Below are 26,539 nucleotides of genomic sequence, written 5' to 3'. Positions count from 1 at the left end.
GCTCCCCACCTCCGGAGCCGTTAAGCAGCAAAAACTCATCATCTGTTAGTGGTACTGCTGAATTATTCAGGGAAATCCTTAACCAAAATAAATGGTGACTATTCCACCCAATTTCTCCACCCCCTCACTTTCCCATCTCTTTTCCCCATGGGCAGATCTTCCCGTCTTTCAAGCTTATGATCACTGTTAAAACATGCAGGGAAAATCAAATACCCAAATAGCTGTATTGCACTTGGGCTTAAAATCGGTGTTTAGTTTGGTACTGGGGGATACTTCCAGTCAAAAAGGAAGTGTGGTGGAAGTGGGCATTTGTTTAGTAAGCTCATCTAAGCTTTTTTATGATCATCTAAGAAGTACTGGAAGGACTCCTGTTATAGTAGGATCGACCTTTTAATTTGTTTGTCCTGAGGCTGATGTTTGTGTTCGGTGTCCATACCAAGCTACCTCCTCCTCCTTGTGGCTTCTCAGTGCTGTTGCTGCATTCACCCAGAAATCTCTCCCTGACTCGCTTCGAGGCCTGACAAGTCTCTGCTTCCTGCTCCACCCTTTTTCTCCCTCCCCTCCTCACGTTCAGTTTCAGGAATCCTACTACCCTGTCAGCAAGTTCCATCCCTCTCAGATCTATCCTTTGTGAACACCACAAGAGTAGAAATAAGAAATGGTTAAAAGGGAATGGACCCGTGGATGGGGAGAAATAAGTTAATAGGCTATTGTTTTTCATTATAAATGCTTCCAAACAGTTAAACTTTTTGACCGTATACTTACAATACTTCAGTGAAAGTGAATCATTTCATCATTCTTGTTAACTCCAGAGCTGTCTTACGAAGATATTGATACGTCCATATTATTCCTCTATTTAAAACCCTTTGATGGTGCCTGTTGCCTATATGATAGCAGCATAACCACAGTTATATATTCCTGTGCTTCTGCACATGCCGGTCCCTCTGCCAGGAGTGCAGATTCCATTGGTAAGGATCTTGATCTTTGTGTCAGAATCTTCTTCCCTGGACCTGGGTTTTGCAAAGGACCCCATGGCTGCCCCGGCTTGGTTTTGACAGGCTGCCAAGTAGTGCTCTGCCCGGGGTGAGCAGGGATGGGTCTGTCTTATGTAAACTGAAGGGGGCTAATTAAATCCTTTGGGCTTGCCCTCCCTGTTTCCCACAGCAGTCTGAGCTGTCAGCCGAAGAAAGTCCAGAAAAATTAGGAACCTCCCAACTTCATCGTCGAAAAGTCATCTCCTTGAACAAGCAGATTTTGCAGAAGACTAAACATCTGGAAGAGGTTGGTGTTTTCTTTTTATAATGTCATTCAAGTAATACGAAACTTCAAGAAGGGAGAAACTGGGGAAGGAGTGAAGATGTCCATGTTAGAATGGAGGTTCGAGCACGGGGATTAGCATACTACAGCCCTGGGGCCAAGCCAGCTGCCACCTGTTTTTGTAAGTGAGGTTTTATTGGAATACTTGCGCATCTGTTTGTTTACGTATTTTCTGTAGCAGCTTTCAAGCTCCAGGGGCAGAACTAAGTAGTTGCAGCAGAGACCGCATGGCCCAGAAAGCCTGTAATATTTACTACTTGACCGTTTCCAAACGTGGCTCACAAAGCCTGGCCCAAACTGGAAAAATTGGCAGCCTTGCTCTAGAAGAAGGTCGCAAGACTTAAGAATAGCATTTATTGATTGACCGATGTTCGCTGAGCGCTGCTCGGGGCTAGGCAGAGAACTAGGCTGTGGAGATGAATGAAGGACTCGCTCCTTCTTTTCACACGACGTCCTTGTGGAGGAGGTACTACTGCTACCCTCATTTTATGAATAAGGAAACAGAAGCAGAGCAGTGAACTAGTTTTGCCTGTGACCACACTGCTTACTACTGGTAAAACCAAGATTTTGAATGTGTAGGTCTGCCTCATTGTTTCAAATCGCCTGCGTAGTGCAATGTAGTGTATACGTGCTATAATCACTGTACTTGTCCCCTGTTCGTGGGTATGGAGGTTGTTTCAGGATCCCTCCCCCCAGCTCTAAATTTATGCTACCGTGATCATCTTTGCAAAACGGTCATCTTGGTGCAAATATGTATTTGTATAAGATTGATTTTAGGAAGTGGAATTGCTGGGTCAAAAATATAGACATTTTTTATTTTGCTCGAAACTATCAAATTATTCACCATTTTACCAGTTTATATGTCTACCAATAATATATGAGAGAATCCAAGCTCTTTAAATCCAAGAACCCCTGTTCCAAGGTCATGCAGGTGGAAAGCAAGCAGGATGCACGCGTGGCCTTGGTGACAACCATAGGGAGAGTCCTAGCCCAACAGAAATGGAAGGGGGGCAGAGCAAGAGAAGGAGTAAAGAGCATCTCATGGTCCGACAAGGGAATGTGCTACAGAGGCATAGAATTGGAACGCAGCTAGTGGGTAGCTGAGCAGAAACCTGAGGTTGAGGAAGGAAAGAGGAAGCCAGAAAGGGGGTGGTAACCCACTGCTGAATTTGGGGGTGAGTCTAGGGGTTAATGATGAAGAAGAAAATGAGGGTAGGACAATCATGAAGGATTCTAACAAGATGAAAAGTAGGCTAAGCTATTGGGACATCCCCTGTTTGAGAAAAGGTGGTCAGATATGCAGATGAAGAGAGCTCTTATTAGTTAAATTAATCAAAGAGATGAGTCTTCCTTTCTTAGCAAGTGATATCCCTGCCAAGATCCAGCTTGCATGAATCTTTGTGGTGAAGCCTTCCTTAGACTCCCTGATGAGCCAGACTCTCCTTGGGCCTCCCCTGAGCCTGGCTCTACCCCAGCTATTCTCATACTCTGATTCCCAGTTCGCTGGTGCAGATCCTTGCAGGCAAGGACTGTGTCGTATTCATCACCTCCTCCCACACACCTCATGTGCGCAGAGCATTGGATAAATGTCAGATGGGGGGCTGGGTGGGTGCATGGGTGAGAAGTGGACAGGAAGGTGGGAAATGCCAGGACCCCTTCCTGGAGCCACAAAAGGGCTTCAAGAGATCAATCATTTTTCAGGAGAAAAAACAAACTCTCCGGAACTCCTCTTCTCTGCCAGTTACACAAACAAGTCAGTGAAAGTTCTCATTGCACAGATGGCTTCCTTTGAAAAGGGAAAAGCCAGAGCCCGCCTGCTTCCCTGCTTTATCACTCTTGCTCTCTGCTTGAGTTGACTTCTTGATAGGCCTTGTTGGAAATGTAACCATTCATCGGTCATGAAGACTGGAAGCATGATTTAGGAGTAATGATTTCTGAAGGTGACATAATTCTTAATGGGTTGCTTACATGTTCAAGGATGGGGCAAGTTATTTTGAAGCAATCATTGAGATACAGGATAAAACTTCTCATTGTTTATTTGTACACTGCTAACAGCCAGAGCCTGGTGTCGTTTTCTGCCACTTCCCCTTTTCAAAAGTGAAAATGTACAAACCCTTTGAGCTTTTGATGAATGTTTTCAGATTTCTGAAAGTTCACAGACAGCACGAGGATATATTTTTTGGGAAGGAAAAGAGAAATGACATTTTCCTGATCTAAGGTTACAGTTGTGTAACTTTGAACTGGAAAGGTAATTCATTTTCTGTCTCTTCGTGTTGAAGTCCTGAATTCTTTCTTCTATCTCAGATTGTTTGCCAGCCAGTCATTTTCTGTGCCAGAATCCTGAATTTCAAAATGCAGTTTGTATTCTGGGAATGGGCACATTGGTTAAGTGAACTGATTATAGCTGTACAGAGAAGTCAGACCTGGGTTTGAGTCGTGGCTTTATCAGTTAGCAGCCGTGAAACTTTTGTTAAGTAACTCAACCCCTCTGAGTCTCTATTTCCTTATCTGTAAAATAAGAAAAATGTCTTCTTCCATTGAATGTAGGGATGCAATGATAGGATTTATGCCAAATATCTAGTTGGTCACCTGACATGCGGTTGGTGCTAATTGTATGAATTTTGTCTTCATGTGTTGTTGGAACCATTCTAAAAGTCTCACATTCACTCAGTTTATATCTCCGGTGAATTTCCATTTTCCCGTCCGTGAGGCGGGGAGACCACCCACAGCTGTGCTGTTTGAGGACTGAATGAGAGCAGGTATCTTTTCTCTTTCTTTTCCAGCTGCAGGCAAGTCATACCAGCCTACAAGCCAGATATGATGAAACAAAGCAAAGTCTGACAGAGGTGAGGCGACTTTCAGAACCACTTTTGACCTGCACCACTCATGAAGTGCCCTGTATCATCAGTCTGTGTGGCGTCTCGGGGCTCAGGGCCACCTGGGCACAGAGGACAAGCACCTGGTAGTGCGTGACCCTTGCCGTCAGTGTACCCACGCTGCCGCATTCTAAGGGCTCAGCGGTCTTGGCAGGAGACGTTGCCATGGGCCCTGAGGATCGGGAAGGGCTTCCTGAGGGAGGCCAGGCTGATGGGCAGGGGCACGGGCCTCACAGAGCTTGAAGGGCCCCTCACGGTAAGTGGGCCCTGCTCCTCTACAAACCCCACTTCAAAATACTGAATTCCTAAAGAATGAGAAGGTTTCTTTTTATAAGATGAGAGCACTGCAGAGGGCTGTAATTTGTTGTTCAGAATAGCCAGTTTTCTTCTAGGCTGGATGGGGGACGGGGTCTCAGGAGGAGGAGGAGGGCAGTGGGTATATTTCAAACCACGGGATCTGTTTTCTGACCTGGGTCGAGTGTGCCATCTCCCATCAGTGTTAGAATGTCGTTTACCTCCCACTTCTCATTGCCTAGGAAACCGGGCCAGGAAAACAAACACTTCCCATGCCAACTCTGTCATGAGCAGAGTTTTGCTATTTCTGTCCCTCGCATTTCCATAGAAAGCTGTCCTCATCTGGATCCGATGGTCTCTCCTCGATGTGATTTTGGTGCTCGAGCTCTGGCTATACTTATTAAGGACCGCATACAGGGCCCCGCCCAGTACTTTCTGAACCACGTGGAAGCAGAACTGATCCTCAAAGACCTCTCTCAGACTAAGGCAGTCCCCCTCTTTTCTTTAAATTTCACATCAAATTTGCCCACTTAAAATGCTTGTTTCTGTAGCAATATGTAGCACTCAGGTCACTGCCTTGCTATCAAGCTGACAAAACTTTTAAATTCTGACCTGGGCTAGTCTCTTCAGTGATTGTCGGAATGTTTGAAAAGGGCAGCAAAAGAATGAGAGAATGAATTTTTTTTTCATTCTTTCCAAAGATGCCTGTGTTGCATTTGGACGGACGAGCTTTCCTTACACTGTTCTGACTGCATTCCTGGGGGCTGGATGGCAGACTCCTGGGGTGAAACCCCTGCCGCTATCTAAATGTTAATGCCATAGAGTCCCTGGCATGAAGTTTGCCAAGTCATGGATCAGCCCTTGTATAACCATCTGGGGGAGATTAAAGGCAAAGCATCTTGATATCAATTTCCTAAGACACTCACGTGCCTTAGGATATAAATCCTGTGTGGCTCTGAAGTCGTTTTCTTTGTACTAAACACTAAATCAGGTATTTGTTGAGCTCCTTCCATGTGCTAGAAAGGTAAGGAATGTGATTTAAGTCAATAATAGGGATGGTCTTATCCTCAGATAATCATAGCAGCCAGCATCAGTGTGTGCTGGGTGTGCTCTGGGCACCTCCCTTGTACTAGTCCCCTGACTCTCTGTAACCAGGCTAGCAACACTGTTACCATCCCTGTTCTGCAGATGGGGCACTGAAGCCGTGCAGAGGCTGCCAGAGCTCCAGCTTTGGCTGTGTGGCCCCAAAGACCTCTCCGAGAGCTCCCTCTCTCTGTAGTAGGGCAGTCACACTAAGTCCCATCTAGGGCAATGGGAGGCTGTTCCAAACCTGGCCCTCAGCCACTTCTGAAGAAGCCTGACTGGTCAGAATACTGAAGACCAGACCCCCGAATAAGTAATGAACTTCACCCATGGGCCTCAGCCTCCTTATCTGTTCCAGTCAAGGATTGGCCAGCACGAGCACTCTGACCCCTTTCCCCTCCGTGTACCCTGGTTTCACCTTCTCAGTGACACCTGCCCTCCCAGGATAACCTGGCAGCACCGAAAAACAGGGAAGACCTGTCTTTCCAGCAGATCGAGTGAAGTCGAGCAGGGCAGGGAAGGTCAAGGACGGATGGCAGTACGTGACACCTGCGGGGAGGCTTCGTGCCCCTGCCTCGGCTGGCCGCTCGCTTCTAGCCTGTCCGCTTTTTAATTTCAGCAATCACGACTTTAATTTCCTGTGTGTGAGGTTGATTCTTTGTAGTATATGCAGCATTCTCTCCCATTTCTCTAAGGGCATTAATTGTGTCTAGGGTTTTTCATGATCTATAAACTTTCTTCAGATCAAAATTCATTTGTTCAGTTTTTTTTCCTCATTCGTGGTTTTATCTTCCTTCAGATGTTTGATAGTTCTTGGTGGTATGCTTATCTTTGATTCTGAAACTTCCCGTTACCAACGGGAATTGGATTCTGTACCCATTGTATGCAGCCTGCTCCGTGTGATTATTCTGGAAGGGTGGGTTCTACTATTAAGTGAGATCAGCCAGGAGTAAGTAGTATTGGGGTCTGGGCACTCCACCTTTCACCAGTCGGGTCTTGCCTATTCTAGGAGCCTGCCTGCCCCTGGGACTTGAGCTCTAGCTCGAGGTTAGGGGAGGCACGCTTCACTGCTCAGCCCAGCTGGCTCTCTTAGTGTGATCCCAGCCCTGCAGACCAACCTTCCTGTGTCTGCTGACCCCACACAGCAGGCCTCCTCAGCCCTGCCTCTCTGTTGGCCAGCTTGGCCCTAAGGTACCCGCTCCCATGTTTGAGCGTAATTGTCTGGGTTTTTTAGGAGTTGAGGCAAGAAGGGCTCATTGTAACTTGTGCTCTTCTGTTTTCAGCTAGTACTCTTGGAACTTTCTTAACTTGCTTTTTTTTTTTTTTTTTTTTTTTTTTTTTTTTTTAGTAGGTAGCACAATTCACCCAATTCAAAATTCAAAAATTCAAAATTCAAAAAGTACTGCTGTAACAGTACAACAGTACAACCATATAATTACCCTCTCCAGGGGGTAACCAGTTTCAGAAATATTTCGTGCATATACAAGTAACATGTATAGCCTATTATACATGTATATATTTGGGGTATACACTCCCTTATACACATTGGAAAGACATGGCATCAGTGTTTTGTACATCGTTTTCTTCCAGCTCACAGTAGAGCCTAGAGATCATCGTAAAAGAGCTGCTTTGTTCTTACTTCTTTTAGCAGCTTAGCATTCTATAACTGTACACCTTATAAATGGAAATCTGAGTTTCTTTAAAATTTCTATTTTAAAATCCTGTCTGACTCAGAAAAAGAAAGTGAAATTATTCAAGAAGATGGACTTAACCCTACCTCTGCTACTAGCCATGACCGTGGTAGTGTGGCATTTCAACCAGGTCTGTCTCTTGTAGCCTCTTGTTGTTTACCCCTTCCTACCGCCCTGCTGAAAGGCACCTGCTGTCAGTGTTACTTTTGGCTTTCCACCCATCTACTGCTGTGATTTAGAGCTATTGCCAAGGTTTCTTGTACCAGAAGGGTCCGGGTTTGACCTTTCCGTGTCATGCTCCCCACCCCATCCTGTTTCTCTCGTCCACCTATTTTCTCAGCGTACAGCCAGGTCCAGCGGGCTGGGCCAGCTGCCAAAAGTGGGGCGCAGATGTGAGCCGCGGGAGGGAGGGTGCGCTCACTCTTCTGTCCTCCCCAGTCCCTAGCACCAGCACCTCCTTTCTCTCTCTTTCTCTCTGTCTCTCTCTCTCTCTCAGCTGAAGCGTCACAGTGAGAAGCTGGACAAAGAGCAAGCAGCCCTGGAGAAGATAGAATCCAAAGCGGATCCCAGGTGAGGGGTTTCAGCCTGTGTGTATTTTCTCCTGGAAGAAAGTAATTCTGCCAGTGCCTGGTAGTTGATTTTGCTTGAGCACAAGACCAAGGAGCCCAGAGTCATTGCCTCCAGCCCCACGCAGGTCATGTCATTCCACATGCCCGATCCAGAACATGGCAACTCCCCGTTCTCGGGCACACGCTGCCTTGTTGGGCCGTACTGAGTCAGACACCTTGTTCTCATGATTCCCCTTGGCAGCAGAAGCAGCACGTTTTTGCTTTAGCTTTTGCTTTTTTGGTTTTTCTGTTTTTAAGAACCAAAAAATACATTCGCAGAACAAAAAGATGTGTGGTGAAAGTCTTCCTCCCACCCCTGTGCCCCAGCCACCCAGTCCTCCTCCTTGGAGTCAACCCTTGCTACCAGTTTTTTTACTGGTAACATTTCAGCCCTGCCTCCTTGGGATTAAAGGTGCAGTATTTTTTTTTTTTTAACCAAGAAACAGCTGCTGGGCTTTTTTTTTTTTCATTTTAAATTAATCGTCTTTACCAATTTAAATTACATATAAGACACACTTACATTTGACCTTTTTAGCACCAAATCAGTTAGGTGATAAAAGCTCCATAAGTGTCTTTCATCTGAATGATACTGTAAGCAGTCCCAGATTTGAAGGACATTGTTAGCCAACAAGTACCCACAGATTACTTGGCTTGATAATCAGAAACCCTTCTTTCATGATATGGAGCAAAGTCCGTCAGGTACTTGACATTTTTATTTTCAAATTAATTCTTTTAATGACCCTAAGCAATTTGTTTCCTTTTCATGGAAATTAGAAATGGTTTGTGATACTGTCTATGCTCAGAGTACTGTTGAGTAATTGGTACCAAGGAGATCCAGGACTCTTGAAACTCATTGATGTTTCTGAGTTGACATTTTACTTCTAGGTTCTGTGATGTTTGTTTGGATGTGGCCTGATGGACTCAGGTGTATAAATGAGTAATAATGTCAGTTAAATGGTAGTCATTATCACTTGTGGAGAACCCATTAGACACTCTTGGGAGAGACAAAGGAACTTAAAAAGGGAGCCCCTCTTTAGCTGGGGGCTTGGTTTTAGTTGTGATTCAGAAAATCATCACAGCTTTCCGTATGTCATTGTTTGGTCTTCTCTCTTCAGTATCCTGCAGAACTTGAGAGCACTGGTAGCCATGAACGAAAGTCTGAAAAGTCAGGAACAAGAGTTTAAAGCACATTGTCGAGTAAGTGTTGCTTGATGCCAGCAGACCTTGAACCAGGACTCTTGTGAAGTCTCTCGCCTTACCTCCCCTTGTCCTGTTGTGGCGTCCTGTTCTGGTGCCGTCGGAAAAAGTAGATTCCTGGAGCAGTTCTGTCAGTCGTGTAAGATGAATAGGGTGCTACGGTGGGTGCCCCCAGGGGTACCAGAAGCGAGTGAGATTAGTAACTAGATGTGCCAAACCCCAAATTGACAGCACAGTCTAACAAACATAGTCTAACAAACGCTAATTTAATATACATATATTTAAAAGTCTTATAAAATATGAAAGGATAACATCATATGAACCAGGCTGTGCCATGAACATAGGTTGTCTATTGTGTGATAAGCACTCGTTCCTGGCGGTCTGGCCCAGGGGCGGTGTGTGCACAGGTCCATTTACCAGCTCATCTGAGTTTTGTAAATGTTTGTTTGGCTTTTAAAGGAGGAGATGACACGGCTGCAGCAGGAAATTGAAAACCTGAAAGCCGAGAGAGTACCAGGCGGAGAAGAAAAGGTAAATACAGGCTCCGAAGGACGTGTTAGGTGCTGCTGTGACTTATAAGTGGAAGGATTTCTGGAGGACTGCAGCAAAGAGTGTGATGCTAAGAAGGACCGGCCAGTTCGTCGTAACCGTTCCTCTGAACACACACTTCTCAACTGTTTTTCATCACAGGGTTTTCTTAGATTTCCGTCCCTCCCTTTCTCCTCCACTGTTGGGTAAAAGGCAGCAGTGGGTGTGCACAGCAGCAACCCCAGACGGGAATAACCAAGTGACAAGTCTGGCGTCTCCCACCAGTTAGGGAAGGGGTATTTCTGGGAACCTTCTGAGCTCTGGTTCCCATGCGACCTGTGCTCTAAGTGTTGTACCGCTTTATTCCTTTCATCCTCCACTCCTGCCTCGGGACAGGCCCCACCCCTAAAAGGCAGCAGTGAGCAAGAAACAAGAGGCAGCGTCAGAGCCCCAGCAGCCCTGAACATGCTGGATGTACGAACACGTCCGACCAGCTGCTCTCAGGACAGAGGACTTGCTCCTCTAAGGAGCTCATGTGAATTTCCATTAAAGGTTAAGTTAAAACACAGACCAGAAAGAAAAGTGTTTCTTTCACCAGATAAGACTGTAGAGATTGCTGTGTGTGTTTTTCCCTTCTCACACTTCATTCCAAGCGCATTCCCTGAGGCCCCCTGTGCTTAGGATGCACGAGCTGGACATGGTCTCAGAGTCCTGACTGCACCCGCTCCCTTTAGAACCAGCTCAGGCAGCTCAAGGCTCAGGGAGGGAAGAGACGGGTTCAAGCCAGCCAGCACCAGTCCACGCGCCCTCCGCTGGGGGACTGTGCCCCTGGCTGTGCAGCACGTATGTTGTGGGGGTGCCTCCGGCTGGTGGGACAGGACTGGCACGGAGGAGCAGCAGAGTCTGGCCGTGCAGTGGTGTCCCGGAACCATCATCACGCAGCTGGCCTTTCCGGTTGTCTCTAAAACTTTGCACCTCTAGGGCTCAACTCGTCAGCCCGGTCAGCCTCTGAGTTTGTACAAATCAGACTTTCAGGTGCTAGTTCTCTTCTTAGCAGTCACATCTTGTTAGAGGGATTATTACGTTCCAAGACAGTTGCTGTTTGGCTTGTTCGGGTGTGACACTCATTTAGGAACAATTTAAAATCTGTGAACTGCCCCCATCGCCACTCCGACCCCTTCCTACATGCGGACCCACAGCTTCCGTCCCATTCCCCTCACTCAGGAAAGTGTGCATTACTTTTCATCGTTTCAGAGCCTGTCTGCCGGAGAGCCACATGGTGCCCTAACCCCTGTGATGACTCATAATGTAAGTGCCTACCCATTCTCAGCACCTCCATTGTCCTCCGTGGGCGTGGTGGCCAGCTTTGTGCCCTCCCTGACAACTTCTCATGGCTACTTTAATTTTCTCTCTGACCACTACTCCATGTGCGGGATCTCGGGGCCATCGCCCCATTGTACACACATAGCCCTTCAGATGGAAGCAGGGTCTCCCCAGGGACGGCCCTGAAGGCCGCCATTCTGCTGGGTTTTCTCCCAGCACTTTGTGCAGGCATTGTGTGTCTGCTGTGGCATCTCAGCTGAGGAGGGGAGAATCGTGCCTTGGCCACACAGGCTGGTCATAGCGCATAGGCTCTGAGGGGCGGGGCTGATGCAGGGGGAAAAACTACTGTACTACATTCCAAGGTCAGAAAACTATATAGGGCCAAATGGGAAATATTTTCAGCATGGTGTGCCAACCCCACTGTAGCAGCCACAGTCAGTATGTAGATGAAAGGACATGGCCATGTTCCTGTAAAACTTTATTGACAAAAATAGGCAGTGAGGCGAATTTGGCCCAAGGGTAGTATGGTTTTAGCTCACGGGCAGTAGTTTGCGGACCCCTGCTCTGAATAAAACCAGTGCTCCCAGCTCTCCAACCAATGTCCTGGAGAAGGAAAAAAGGAAAAGGAGGAAGAAGAGCAAAGCAGGAGAGCCTCTAAACATTTGCCTCCTTCAGTGTTTGCCTCTTCCCTTTTGCCCTCAGACTAGAGAATGAGCTTTCAGAGTCCTGTAGTGCAGTCGTGTGGGTTTGCACGCAGCTGAGCCCTGTGGAGGAGACTGAGGGGCGGGGGGGCGGTGTGCGTGCACGTCCACACACATGTGCTGTGGGAGAAGACACCTCTGACCCCTTTCGTAGCTCTCTTTGATGCAGCAAACCATCTAGCGATGCCTCTTACCTCCTGGGCTTCAGTGAGAGCTGGTTTCTCTCTCGTACCTCAGTGCTGTCGGAAGAACTTTCTGCAGTGATGGCAGTGTCTGTAGCTACACTGTTCAGTATGATAGCCACTAGCTCCTTGTGGCTACTGAGCACTTGACGTGTGCCTGTTGCAATTGAGAAACTGAATATTTTTACATTTTAGTTAATGTAAATTTAAACAGAGCTAACGGCTATCATGTTGGACAATGTAGCTCTAAGTAGGAATAAAGAAAGCGTCACTGTAAGCACGGGGACTTAGAACAACTGATTATTTAAGTAATAATGATCTCCTTATCATCATAGTTTTTCGGGGGGCACATAAATTTGGGGGATACTTCACTTAAGAACGCTAAACCCCAGAAGAAGGAAGAACTGTTATGCAGTGAGATGAAAGAGTCTCAGGATCTCACATGACACAGGACCCAGACCCTAAATTCAGCCATTTGAGAAAAGAAATTTGGGGCCTCAGAATGGAGAGATACAAAAATACTCCGTTTCAAAAGACGTCATCGAAGAATGAACATTTCCTGCTCTTAGATAATTGTGTCCTTTTCCGATTTTTAGGAAGACCTAGACAGACGGTATAACATGGAGAAGGAGAAGCTTTATAAGATCCGTTTACTACAGGTAAGTGAAAGCAAGAACAAAAAAACACCTAAATACACCTACAGTATCCTGTAGAGAACGAGGAAGTCCCAGTATCTAAGAAGGATGGGTACGGAGGCTGCTGTTGGCCAGTTTTCTGTCTGGAGTGGAACTATGTGGTTTAAGATGTTGACAATAACACCTCACATCAGTATGTTACTTTCACGGTCATCTCGATGGATTTGATTGAGGTCCCTAGGTGGAGAGTAGGTATTAGCTTCATTTTCTATATGACGAAATTGACTCAAATCAGTTAAGTACTTGTCCAAAGTCAAGCAGCTGGTAAGTGCCAAGGCCAGCATTTACGTTCCAACACTCTTGTCTAGTACTTTTCTTCTAAAATCACGTGCCCATTTTAGCAGTCTAATTTGATAACCTTGGAGGTTTGTAAGAAAGCCATCAAATATGGGAGAAGCAGGTTTTAGAGTTGGGTCCAAAGTTAAAGTCACATAGAGTCAAAATTTCATTGCAAAATCCCTTGCATTGCCAGGATCTGCCTCATGGAAGCTCAGAAGCCCAGAGTGAACTCGTGTCGTCCTTTGCCTTGGGCCTTCTCCCTGCTCTCAGGGAAGAGAAAGCCAGGCTCCGACGGGAATGGTCAAAGGGCTGCAGGGGCTAGTGAGCCCCCTATCTCTCCTGTCTCTGGCTCATGCTTACTTTGCTGAGCTGTCGGGTTAAATTCGGGTACATCATATTTGTCCTTGATACGGGGACACTGCTAATCTTTAAAGAAACAGAATTAAATGAAAGCAGGAAAATACAACTGCTTACTTGAATACTGTGACTGCGTGCTTACTGTGTGTATATTCGGTGTTGTGTTAGGCACCAGGAATAGTAAACGGGATGGCCCGTTTTCTGGGAGCTGGCTGGCTATTTGAGAACCAAGATATATGCAAATTCCCTGTCTTGGGCAGCTTCAGACTCGCTAGAGGGAGGCTGCAGTAAAACCGGAAGCCTGTTGAGGGCCTGAGCCAGGGCGTGGACCACGGGGCTGGGTGGAAATGAACTGGCACAGGAGAGAATGAGAAGCTATCTCTGATGGACCTTAGCATCAGTTGGGTCAAAGAAACAGAGGAGTCAAGGATGGTGCTTGAATTTTCTGACTTGGGTGAATACTTGTATTATTCATTGAAAAAAAACATTAAAGAAAGAATAGGGCTCAAGGGGGTGTGTGTGAATAGGAGTGAATTACTGAGATCTGTTTGCAGCTCTTAAAACCAAGTAGAAATGTCCAAGAAGTGATTGGGTGTCAGGTGTAATGCTCAGGCTAGCCTGGGCTGGAGATTGGGTGGTAGCACTGTGTCGGTGAGAACCAAAGCTGTGACCATGTGGTGAAACCTGTGTGAGGACAGGCAGAGGAAAAGGAGGAACCCCCCAGTGAGGTAGCTGGAGGCATGGGGAAGCCAGGGTCTTGTGGAAGCTGAGCAGAGGGCCAAGCAGGGAGAATGATAAATTTTGCTAGAAATCAAGAAGGCTAGAAGCTGACAATTATCTACGAACCATCTCCCAGAGAAGGTCTGTGGTGACCTTGGTGAGAGCAGTGCAGTAGTGATGGGAGAAGCCAGCTGCCAGTGGGGAGAAGGATGACTGACAGCCCAGGGGCAGCTGCAGGCACTGGGGGCTGTTATTGCAGAAGAAAGAGGCTGCTAAGGGGGGCGCCTGGGTGGTGCAGTCGTTAAGCGTCTGCCTTCAGCTCAGGGCGTGATCCCGGTGTTACGGGATCGAGCCCCACATCAGGCTCCTCCGCTATGAGCCTGCTTCTTCCTCTCCCACTCCCCCCGCTTGTGTTTCCTCTCTCGCTGGCTGTGTCTATCTCTGGTAAATAAATAAATAAAATCTTTTAAAAAAAAAAAGAAAGAAAGAAAGAGGCTGCTAGCTGAGAGGTGATCAGGGCTTAGTGAAGGGCTGTTGAGGGGTGAGGGACTTTATTCTATCTAAATGCTGGTAAGAAGGAGCCAGTAGAAAGGGAGAGGTTAGAGATGCAGTAAAAACAGTAAGATTCCTGGAAAAAACAAACGCAGGAGTCCAAGCCTGTGCACCCAGGGGCAGGGTAGCCTTGGCCAAGAGGACAAGCCCATTTTTCCCTCTGACCAGAGCCACAGAGACCCTACTTTGGTTTTGGTGGGTTTCTCACCAGGAGGCTTGTATTTCCCCAGTACTTAGAGACCCCCACTCGCTTCTGTGAGCGGGGCAGGCCAGAGAGCAAGATGGGGTGGCACAGAAAAAAGGGAGAGGTATGGGAGCCCAGCCACACCACACCGCCCTGCCTCCCCAGGTGCCGTCAGTGGCTGGTTTGGCTCCTGTACCCCCAGTCCACGGTAGGGCGAAAGTGCTAGAGAGTACTGTAGGACTAAACTATAGGCTAAGGAATTTGGAATTTATATGGAGGCAGCGGGGTGGCATCCGTTCATCATCGGGTAGGCCTTCCTTTTCATTCCCATTCCCCATCTGGTGATGGCGGAATCGGCTACTCTAGAGTCCATTGGGGGCCTAGAGGGATGGCTGAGGGCTGTCCACAAAAGCCCTTCCCTCTTAGAATCTTCCGTCCCTAGCCATTCATTTGCTGCCTTCTCTGGTTCTAGTTCATAGCCACACACCCCTTCAGCGTGTGTTGCAAAGTGGGAGGAGGGTCCACCAGAATCTGAGATGGGGACCTCAGGCCAATAGTGGATTTTTGGGTGGGGTGTGGGGTTATGCTCAGGAGGTGGGGGCAGTATTTTGGCTCCCCAGAGAATACATAAGACCTTTTACCAAATAGTGTTGTCTCTCCCTTCCTTTTGCATTTAGGCTCGAAGAAATCGAGAAATAGCAATTTTGCATCGCAAGATTGATGAAGTACCCAGCCGAGCTGAGCTCATACAGTATCAGAAGAGATTTATTGAACTCTACCGCCAGAGTAGGTGCCTCGACCACGAACACTCTCAAGACTGGTCCTGGGAGGCGAGGGTTCTGTCCCATGCAAGCATGGTAGGGTGTGCATCGTAGCACAGTTTGTGAAAGACGCCACTGGAAGGGGCTCCCTCATTCCGCATAGCCCTCTGCTCAGTGACCCCTAGCCCCAGGAGCAGCCCTGGGGTGCTCTGCTGCCCTGTCTGTGGACAGATTGAGCTAATGGGGCTCTTAGAGTGACGTTTTGAACCCGCCCTCTTCCTGGTCAGCCGTCTGGCTCCACTGAGCTCCCCATCTGCTTTCTAGCCTCACCCGGGACCTGAGCCCTCCGTGATAGAGCGTCTCTGGATCAGTCCTCACTCATTGTTCTTCTCGATGAACTTTCTTGCCCGTGTGGTCTGGTCCTTGACTTTGACAGCACTGTATTCACCCAGTAATCCAGGACTGGGTGTCCCCCAGCCGGAATCAGTGAGCTGGTCCTGTCAGGTTCAGAGTGGCCCTCAAAGTTGTCACTGCCTCTCTGTTCCCACTGCTACTGTGATAGCTGCTCCTGTGTCAGAGCTCAGCTGGATGACCATTAGCCAGTCTGTATACCCTTCTCTGAGTCCCTCACCTGCCTGCCATGTCACCTCTCTCTCTGCTGACCAGTCTTCAGGAGCTCCCCGGGCCTCCTGAAGAAAGTGTCTCTCCTTATTATCTCCAGAACCTCCCCAGTCTAAGCGGCCTGCCTGGAGGACCCCTTTCCCCCTCTGAGCCCACATTCTGGTTTCCCCAGTCCACACACCACCCCGCAACACACCAGGCACTTTGACACACGTCTTAGGCCTCAACTCCTCTCGTTACCTGTGCCTAGGACCCCTTCTCAACTCTGTCAGACCCAACTCCGATCTAGTCTGTAGACAGGAACCCTTCCCTGCATTGACCTCGTCCTCTAGTGAATACGGCCCAGTCCCAGTCCTAGAATCTGGTGCTTTCCTCCTAAGTCATTCTATAGGGAAGAGTGAAGAAGAAGAGGTGGACAGAGATGCAGAGTAATTTTATGGGGAAGGATGTTGGGAGTCTGGTAAACAAGACCTCCCCTTAGTCATATGTACAGAAATGGGAAGAAAGTTCTAGGCACATATTCTGCCCTAGGTTAGGCATGTCATTCATCCCGTTGGTATTTTGGAGGGCCTGCTGCATAGGCCCGTGCTAAGCATGGGGATTACAGAGGGGAGCAGGCTGTGGCTGCTGCCCAGGTGGGAAGGGAGGAAGCCACATAAGCGGGAGGAGATGGCATGCTGGCTTCCCCATCCTTGCCACCTTCCCCCACCTCCCCCGGATGCCTCACCTGAGAGGTGGGCCTCTCCCTCCCACACCTGTCCCACATGCTGCCAGGTTCCTTGGCACCTCCTCCCAGGGGCCAGCCCGCAGCAGCTCTGCACAGGCTTGTGTGCACCTCGCGGCTCCCGCAGATGCCAGGACACGCCGGGCTCCTGTGGATGCGCCTCCAGGGCAGGAGGTACTTAGGATTGTCTGATCCATTTTCTTACCCGTGTGCTGATTTCTTTGCATTTACAGTTTCAGCAGTGCACAAAGAAACCAAGCAGTTCTTCACTTTATATAATACCCTGGACGATAAAAAGGTTTATTTGGAAAAAGAGGTAAGAACCTGTATGAAAAGAAAATAACTTAATCAGATGAGCAGAGACCAGGGCTGTTGACCCCAGGAAGTTCAGACGAGCTGAATGTCTGGGAGGCAGTCGGCGTAAGTAGAAGGAGCTCCTGCTCTGTGCCCAGTGCTGGGTCACAAAGTTAGAGAGGAAGAGCCGCCTCGGAGCGAACGTTGCACAGGTGCATGGGCTGACGTGGGGCTGGTGGACCGCGGTTTCCTAGTGCTTCGTGAGGAATGACGTCTAGAGAGAAACAGGGACACATGGAGGGGGCCTGGGCTGGCGAAACTTTAGTTTGAGTTTTAAAGGAAAGAAAGAACCAGCCAAATAAAATGGATGGTGGGCTCGTTCAAGTTGACGCAGAGAAACTAGCTATTTAATCATCCGTGGCCCCCAGGAGTGAAAAGGATTGCCCCAGGCACTGACGCCCCCTCCGTGACCTCTGACACTCAGGTTGAATCCACTCATGATTCAGGGCTCCCTCACGTCGGACGACAGATGACTGGAGCAGGGTGGCAGGGTGTAGCTATGTTTCAAGAGGGAAAGGAACAATGTGGTCGTCACAGCAGCAGCACAATGGGGTGGAGAGAGCATACACTTCGGAGTCAGACAGATTTGGGTTTTATTCTGTAAAGAGGGCATCCCACGTGCTTTGTATGATAATGAAGGAGACAGAATGGGAAATGACAGTGAAGGTCCTTGCATCTGGTGGCTCCTGGCACGTGTATAGTTCTGCCTACCCCCTCACCTCGAGGTCAGCAGAATTAGTTTCCATTTCATCGTCACCTTGAACCTAAGAACTGTATTGCAGCTGCATCTTTCACGTGATCCCCCAAATGGAGGCATGTGTAATTAGCATCACCTTTATTGGCTGTTGTCAATCAAACCAGATCAATCTCTCTCTTCCTAGAGGACACTTCCTGAGGAGGGATGTTGAGTTCTGTTTTTCTCTATATCTGCGGTCTTACACAGTGACAGGCACATGACAGGCATTCGATAAATACTTGAATACATAAGTTGAGTGCATTTGGTGTGATTTAGTGTCAGACCTGGGGTGTAGGGCATAGCTCTGCTCCACACCGTGGCCTTGGGATCGTTCCACCTAGTGAGGGGAAGATTTACCAACCCTAACTTAGGGACGGGCCAGCCCCTTCTGAGAAAGTCCATCACCTTCCTTCATCAGTAGTGTTTAAAGTTGTTGCATTCTTTTAAAAGCTAGGAGTGTGCAGGGGCAGGGTGGGAGCTTTTTAATTCCAAGCCACATTGACATAGAACTTTATATTTGGATAAATTGTGCCTTTTATTCCAAATCCATTTATGCCTGTGCTGTTTTAGCTTTCAAGCATCCCTGTGGAGTCCTAAGGACAAGAATATCATTTCCATGTTACAGACTGAGGTCCAAGGAGGGTAAATGACAGGCTGAGTTAGTGACACAGCCAGAAAGAAGATCGAGGTTTCTGGACCCTGGACTCAGAGCCCTGCCTCAGACTGTATCAGTGGGGCAGCAAGAGGGTCCTCCTGTGCAGGCTAAGGCGTTCTCCACAGGAGTGGGCCGTTGAGTGATGCATTCCCATGTAGGCTCTCAGAGCCGCCCGGCAGCTGGCCATGTGGCGAAATTATAGGATGGGCACTGTGTCCTCGCTCTCCACCCCAACTGACCCTCTGCTAAGCTGATAGCCCTGAAAATAAAGAACACCGTTTGCTGAGGAAGCAAGGACCCATGGCAGCTGCCCAAAGGGCCCTAATGTCTTTGTGGAATTTAGGTCCTTCTAGGAGCCCTCTTCCTACATCCCTGGGGTCGTGGGTTGTCAGAAGGTAGATACTCAGGGAAAAGCTGTGAGGCTAAGAACGCGCTGCTCTTTTCTCTTGTTCTTTCATCTCGGTAAACAAGCTGCGCTGCTTTCAGAAGCAGTATCCAGGGGCAAGACAGCTTTGCAGTGCTTGCGGCCATGCAGGGATCTTTCCTCCTTGTGCTTATAGTTTTTCCTTTTTCTTTTCCTTTCCTCCTCAGATCAGCCTGCTGAACTCAATTCATGAGAACTTCTCACAGTAAGTACTGGCAGTCCTCCTTCCTGTCAGTACCCCGGTGTACCCTGCACTGTGCATTCGGCTTGCCTCCCTATGACAGGAATTACGGCAGTGAGACAGGGCTAGACAGGTGGTTTTTACACTTTCACCCCTACTGCTGAGTGCATCTGTGTCTCGCTTTACACGGTCTCAGTGTTCCTGCAAAAATACAGCGACGTTAGAGTGAGTCTGAGAAACACTAAGGAATATCTTGGGGAAAAAAGTAACTTTCAAGTAATTTGTGCCTCACAACTGTAATCTCTCTGTTGATTACTTTTGTCTTGTTAAGATTAGATCAGAACCATTAGTTCTTGAGCACACAGAGGTGCTCCACAATTTGATAAGGAAATAATCTAATTTTTAAAAAGATTTTTAAGATCTAATGACAGGTTTTGTTTTTAGGTCAGTGTGCATCTTCTAAACTACTTTATTCAGATAAGAATTCTTTTTCCCCACAAATTGTATGGCAAGGCTCACCTGTCCCCAAGTCATGCCAGCCCGCAAGTCCGGCAGCCCAGGGCCTGCTGTCTCTACAGCCGACTCCCTTTGCTTCCAACACAAACCTCTCTTAGCCCCTGGCAGGTGACTGGTGACTAAGATCTGAATGGATTATGAACTCTAGATCTTAAGCTCCATTTCTAATTAAAAACAAACCAAAAACAAACAAACAAAAAACCACAGCTCCCTGATAAGCTTCAGAGTCAATTAGTGAGTTATAACCCTGTGACGTTTCTAAAAATGGTGGCTTCATCATCATTTCCGGATAATTGAGAGAGGCTACAGTGTTGAGTGTTTGATGGTGCTGTGATAAGCTCTGCTCTGCCAGCCCGTCCTGTGGAAGAATTCTCAGTCCCTGTATCCGTGTGCTCTGATCCTTCTGGGGCCATTCCCAGCGCAGAACAGGAGGATAAGGGAACGGTTTCAGGACACCAGGAAATCCACTCATTTAACTGCTGCCTATAGAAACAGGACCAGGTGTCCTGACCGTGGTTTTAGGGGAATCTCAGAATGTGTCTACTCATCTTGAAAAGTGCCTCCAAATCCTCAGATTTCTAAAAACTAAGTGGAATTCATTTCTTAGGCAGTGGATGTCATCATCAAAGGAAGAAATGTTTTTGTTGATTTTAATAACATTTTGTTTTGCTTTAAGAATTCTAACACAAATTACTTAAGCAAATTATAGAGAAAGAGGGGGAAAAAGATTCATATTCAGTTATGAGATGAGGCTAGTGGTCGTGCCTTCCTCAGAGTTTAGAATCCCTGACTGCCTGGGACCCAGGGGCCCAGCACACCTCACAAAGGCATCATCTGAGCGTGGGGCCGACTCCTTGACACCTCCCCCTTCCTGAGCGTCCTGCATGCTGGTCTTCACTCTGCCAATTGTTCTTTTCAGAGCCATGGCCTCCCCTACTGCCCGGGACCAGTTTTTACGTCAGATGGAACAGATCGTAGAAGGAATCAAGCAGAGCAGAATGAAGGTGAGAGAGCTTGTTTTCTCTGGTGCGGCCGGGATCTCATACTGGTTCCGGAGAAGGCCTTGAGAAGAGCAGGCCTCTTCTGCTTGTCCTGGGAATGTGCTCCCAGTCCTGAAGACGCACCTTAAGTGTCCGCAGTGTGGGTTCCCAGCATGCCTCTAGCCCTGCAGTGCGCAGCGCCGGCTCCGCAGGCTGCTGGTTTAAAGGCAGCTCTTACCAGTAGCCCCATGGATTGAACACCTGCTATGGGCCAAGCATGGTGCTGCTCCTCCTAGAAGCCTTCCTAAGTGAGTAGTGTTACCCTGTTGTGTAGACGAGGAAGCCAGCTTTCACCAGCGGCTTCCTCTCTCGCCCACAGCCTCTTCTTCACTGGATTTTTGGTTCCTGAAATTCTACCATTAGAGATTCATTCCTTAGGATCCTGAGAGCATTTTAGTTTCCAGAAATGCTCTATAAAAAATGCAAATAATTATCAAACTGAATTCTGAAGTGAGAGGGTATTATGCCTCAGAAGAGCAAAGAGGAATCGATAAGCATTGTGGGAGTTCCAGAGATAGCTTTACAGAGAATCATTCAGTCTGCGGCCAGTGTGGAGTTTTCATCAGTTTGTGGCTCTGTACTTGGGCCATTTTGACAGTAATAAGGATTTGATGACTGTCTAGAAACCAGACGTAGCCAGTTTTCTACCGTTACAACCAGATGAGTCCTCGCTAATACCACCACATCTCTTAACTTTTGATCCCTTTAAAAACATGAGTTACACCAGAGTGGCCCTCAGCCATGACAGTCACACCTTCTGGGGACTCAGGGCATGTCCTCTCACAAGCTGGGGGCAGAGTGGTGCAGGGAGTGATGCCAGAATGCAAACACACGAAGGAAGCGGTGCCTGTAGTCCTTGTCATCACAAAAACCCACTCACAGAAGGCAAACCTTCACGCTGCCTATAATCTCATCTCACAAGAGATGAACTAAGGGCAGAAGCTCTTTATGTCCCTTTCCCTGTAGAAAATATTAATCTCCCCATTAATGACTTCAATAAAATGATGTCAGTGGAGGGAAGAAAAAGAAATTACCACCAGTGACAAGACTATTCAGCCCCAAAAATGAAAGCAGGCGTGAGGCAGCACGTACCTGCCTCGCGCACGTGCACAAACCCAAGGCAGGACAGCCCCTTCTTGATGAGCTAGGTAGGGTATAACGGAGGAGGAGGACAGAGAGCCCGGCTAACTGCAGCCTCTAACAGCCCAGATCGCAGCGCGATGGACCTCTCCACCCTGCCGTCATGCTCCTTCTTGGGGAGCTGCTCTTTTTTTTTTTTTTTTTTTTTTGAGAATGAAAGAGCTGGGGGAGAGGGGTGGTGGTGTTGGGGAGGGAGAGAGAGAATCTTAAGCAGGCTCCATCCCCAGTTCAGAGCCTGGTGCTGGGCTCCATCTCACGACCCTGAGATCATGACTTGAGCTGAAATCAAGAGTCAGAAGCTCAACTGACTGAGCCACCCGGCACCCCGCGGAGGTGCTGTTGTCCATAGTAAAGAACACTAGGAGTCGATTGGGTTTTTTGTTTTTTGCTGTTGTTTTTTTAATAATAATTTTTTTTTATTATGTTAGTCACCATACAGTACATCCCTAGTTTTTGATCTAAAGTTCCATGATTCATTACTTGCATATAACACCCAGTGCTCCATGCAATACGTGCCCTCCTTACTACCCATCACCGGCCTATCCCATTCCCCCACTCCCCTCCCCTCTGAAGCCCTCAGTTTGTTTCTCAGAGTCCATAGTCTCTCATGCTTCATTCCCCCTTCTGATTACCCCCTCTTTCTTTATCCCTTTCCTCTCCTACTGATCTTCCTACTTCTTATGTTCCATAAATGAGTGAAACCATATGATAATTGTCTTTCTCTCCTTGACTTATTTCGCTTAGCATTATCTCCTCCAGTCCCGTCCATGTTGCAGCAAATGTTGAGAAATTGTTCTTTCTGATGGCTGAGTAATATTCCATTGTATATATGGACCACATCTTCTTAATCCAGTCATCTGTTGAAGGGCATCTCAGCTCCTTCCACAATTTAGCTATTGTGGACAATGCTGCTATGAACATTGGGGTGCATATGGCCCTTCTCTTCACTACGTCTATATCTTTGGGGTAAATACCCAGTAGTGCAATGGCTGGATCATAGGGTAGCTCAATTTTTAACTTTTTAAGGGACCTCCACACTGTTTTCCAAAGTGGCTGTACCAACTTGCATTCCCACCAACAATGTAGGAGGGATCCCCTTTCTCCACATCCTCTCCAACATTTGTTGTTTCCTGCCTTGCCAATTTTTGCCATTCTAACTGGCGTAAGGTGGTATCTCAGTGTGGTTTTGATTTGAATTTCCCTGATGGCTAATAATTTTGAACATTTTTTCATGTGTCTGTTAGCCATTTGTATGTCTTCATTGGAAAAGTGTCTGTTCATATCTTCTGCCCATTTTTTGATTGGATTATTTGTTTCACATGTATTGAGTTTGAGAAGTTCTTTGTAGATCTTGGATACCAGTCTTTTATCTGTAGCATCATTTGCAGTTATCTTCTCCCATTCCGTGGGCTGCCTCTTAGTTTTTTTGACTGTTTCCTTGGCTGTGCAAAAGCTTTTTATCTTGGTGAAGTCCCACAAGTTCATTTTTTCTTTTGTTTCTCTTGCCTTTGGAGATGTGTCAGGAAAAAGGTTGCTTTGGCCGATGTCGTAGAGGTTGCTGCCTATGTTCTCCTCTAGGATTTTGATGGATTCCTGTCTCACATCAAGGTCTTTCATCCATTGGAGTTTATCTTTGTGTATGGTGTGAGAGAGTGGTCAAGTTTCATTCTTTTGCATGTAGCTGTCCAATTTTCCCAGCACCATTTATTGAAGAGACTGTCTTTTTTCCACTGGATGTTTTTTCCTGCTTTGTCAAAGATTAGTTGCCCAAAGAGCCGAGGGTCCATTTCTGGGTTCGCTATTCTGTTCCATTGGTCTATGTGTCTGTTTTTGTGCCAGTACCATGCTGTCTTTGTGATCACAGCTTTGTAGTACAGCTTGAAATTCCTTTGGCTTCCCCTTCCTGTTTACCAGGAGATGCATTCCTAGGGAAGGAAGTGGATGTGATCCGTTCATTCTCTCCATTCTCCCCCAGGCTTCGTGCTGTTGATAGCTCAGTGCCAGCCAGTGAAGGAGGCTGCTCTGTGTCTCTGTCTCCCCCACTAGGTGGTGGGGTACGAGGTGGGTGGGCAGGCCCACAGGCCGAGAGGGTTCTCTTCTTCATGTGTGCATCGCCAGTGGCGAGCCCGGCACCTGACCCATGGTGGGCTTTCAGAAACTGTTTGCTGAGTGAATGAATTCAGTCAGTTGACTGCAAAGGCAGTTCTCAAAGAGGGTTCTCGGGCATGTTTGAATATTGGCTGGCACTTCATTTTTTTTTTTTTAAGAATAAGAAAAAGGAAAGGTTTTATTTTAGTTTCACTTAGTGATTTTACAGTGGTCTTCCTGTCTTTATAGAGATCCAGGTTTCATACTTATATTATTTGCCTTCTCTCTAAAAAACTTCTCTAATATTTCTTTTTTTTTAATATCTTTTTATTATATTATGTTAGTCACCATACAGTACATCCCTGGTTTCCAATGTAAAGTTCGATGATTCATTAGTTGCGTATAACACCCAGTGCACCATGCAATACGTGCCCTCCCTACCACCCATCACCAGTCTATCCCATTCCCCCACCCCCTCCCCTCTGAAGCCCTCAGCTTATTTCTCAGAGTCCATAGGCTGACACTTCAAATGCAAGAAGGCTGTCTTTGCAGAACAACATTCGTTTGGCTGCATGTCTTTTGATGTTTGTTTAAAAAACCATAGCCCTCCCTGTATGGATGCCACGGTGGTTCCTGCTCAGAGTATATGTGGCAGGGAGTCTGTCCTTGCAGAGCACACACACCCCCAGGATTGGTGGGTGCAGGATGCACGCAGAGTAGACCATAGACCAGCAGTGTGTACACGTAACAGGAAAGGTGTGTATGGTGCACGGAAGGGCTCCATGGTGAAGAGAGAGTCACGTAGTGGAAGGCATTTTGACCTCATCCTGAAGAGGCGAAGTCTGTGGGTCTCTGGAATACTGGGAGCGGATGCTCAGCAAAAGAATCTGGGGTTCCTGACTTAAAGAGTGTGAACCGGATGAGCAAGGACTGGGAACAGTGGGCCTGGGGAAGGGGTTGCTAGGACAGTGTGAAAATAAAACTCGGACCCAAGAGTCAGCTCCTGATTCTGGGGGTGAGGGGGACTCTTACCGCTTGTTACCACCCACATTCTCGGTCTCCAGTGTGAAGACAAAACACAGTCTTTACTGAATAGCTACTGTGAACCAAGTGGTGTGTCATTCACTCAAGGTGTATATGAGTTAATATCATATATACCTTGTAACCTGTGATCTAGGTGATATTATCCTTATTTTGGAACTAGGGGACCTGTCACTCCAAAAGATTAAATAACCTGTCCAAGGATACACAGTAAGTGACAGAAGTAGGATTGGAACCCAGGCCTTTCTGGCCTCAAGCTCAATCTGTTTCAGGGCTGCTACACTACCTTTCATGGTGGGACCTGAGGACATTCAAATTAAACTTATTAAAGTGCCCTGTTGATATCACTAAGACATAGTCATTCACGGCCACATTTTCTGCTGGAGGACAGAGCGGGCAGGAAAGGTCTGGGATCGATCTGCCAGGGTATGCTACTGAAGAGCTAGGGATCCAGCAGTGAGGTTCCCCCCCGCCCCCGCCGCCCCCCGCTCAGCAGAAGACGTTCCTAGCAGCCGTGGGAAATGGGCACAGGAAGTAACATCAGGGGGAGTGGTGGCAGGACCGTCGTCATCTGGGCAGCATCAGGAAGCCTTCCAGAAGGGAGCAGGGCGGACTGCTGAGCCAGGGCCTCTGGGAGATCCTGGGGCCAGGCGGGTTACCAGACTCCAGACCTGGTCCCAAGCATGTGACCGGTGTCCCTGTGCACACCTGTGGAAAGAAGCAGGCAGGGAGGTCAGGATGAGGTCACCAGGTGACTTAGGAGCTGGATACACAGTCAGGAGTGGATCAGGAACATCAATGCCCATGCGGATGGGCCTTCCCCTGAGCGAGGCTGGGATAGGCTGCGGGGACACCGAGCTGCAGCTCACCTGGTGATCGGCCCGTGGCCTGAAGGGAGTGACTGGGATACAGTGTAGCCAGTTCAACTTTAACCTGGATTTACTGGCAGTCCCTTCCAACACGTGACTCGGAAGCCCTGCTCAGGCATCGGAAGACCGGTGATTTCATCCAGCATGCTCTTGAGCACCTGCGGCAAGCCGGGCGCCAGCCAGCCACCACAGCTTTCTGCCCTCGCCGTCTGGGATGCTCTCGCTTGCTGCCGGAAGTAGTGCGCATACCACTGCCGACTCTGCCCGAGTGTCCCCTCCTCAGGGAGCCCTCCCTGACCAACCAGGCTGAAGAGGCCGTGCACCCACCCGCCTCTCTGTCCCCCAACCCTGTCACCCTCTTCAGACGAGCGATCACAAATAGGACTTTGCACACGGAGCTCATTGTGCAAGGTGCTCGGTCAGCATCAGCCCCTCTAGCGTGCGCCCCCCGTGGGAGCAGTGACATTGCCTCGTCACCACCGCATTTAGTCCACAGGGTGACCATGCAATATCTGTTGAAAGACTAAGCTGTCAGGTACCTTAGGAAAGTCTCTTTAACCCAAATCCAGCCTTTGTTTATGGGGTCACCGTCCTGGAAACAACCTTAATTTTCCACCAATAGCATGATGGGGAAGTTAGCAATGTGATTGGGGATATTGTATAGTTTTTTAAGTTTTGATCGTAGAAAGTGTACAATAAGGGCACCTGGGTGGCTCAGTCGGTTAAGCATCTGCCTTCGGCTCAGGTCATGATCTCAGGGTCCTGGGATTGAGTCCCGTGTTGGGCTCTCTGCTCAGCAGGA

At 47.9% G+C, this 26,539-nt stretch overlaps 1 protein-coding gene across 2 annotated transcripts in view; it reads left to right on the top strand.

The window, feature by feature from the left end:
* Nucleotides 1-26,539, top strand: part of CCDC93 (coiled-coil domain containing 93) — an 88,635-nt gene that overhangs the window by 56,406 nt on the left and 5,690 nt on the right. For both annotated transcript variants that reach the window (XM_040645705.1, XM_040645697.1), the window contains exons 12-22: nt 1,165-1,281; nt 4,101-4,163; nt 7,758-7,831; nt 8,985-9,066; nt 9,526-9,597; nt 10,849-10,902; nt 12,397-12,459; nt 15,265-15,373; nt 16,927-17,009; nt 19,030-19,067; nt 20,479-20,563. In XM_040645705.1, coding sequence (XP_040501639.1) covers nt 1,165-1,281; nt 4,101-4,163; nt 7,758-7,831; nt 8,985-9,066; nt 9,526-9,597; nt 10,849-10,902; nt 12,397-12,459; nt 15,265-15,373; nt 16,927-17,009; nt 19,030-19,067; nt 20,479-20,563 — 840 coding nt within the window. The remainder of the gene's footprint in view (nt 1-1,164; nt 1,282-4,100; nt 4,164-7,757; nt 7,832-8,984; nt 9,067-9,525; nt 9,598-10,848; nt 10,903-12,396; nt 12,460-15,264; nt 15,374-16,926; nt 17,010-19,029; nt 19,068-20,478; nt 20,564-26,539) is intronic.

Source organism: Ursus maritimus, unplaced genomic scaffold (genome assembly GCF_017311325.1).
Source record: "Ursus maritimus isolate PB19 unplaced genomic scaffold, ASM1731132v1 scaffold_1, whole genome shotgun sequence".
Classification (NCBI taxonomy): Eukaryota; Metazoa; Chordata; class Mammalia; order Carnivora; family Ursidae; genus Ursus; species Ursus maritimus.
This window is presented reverse-complemented; position numbering and strand designations above follow the sequence as displayed.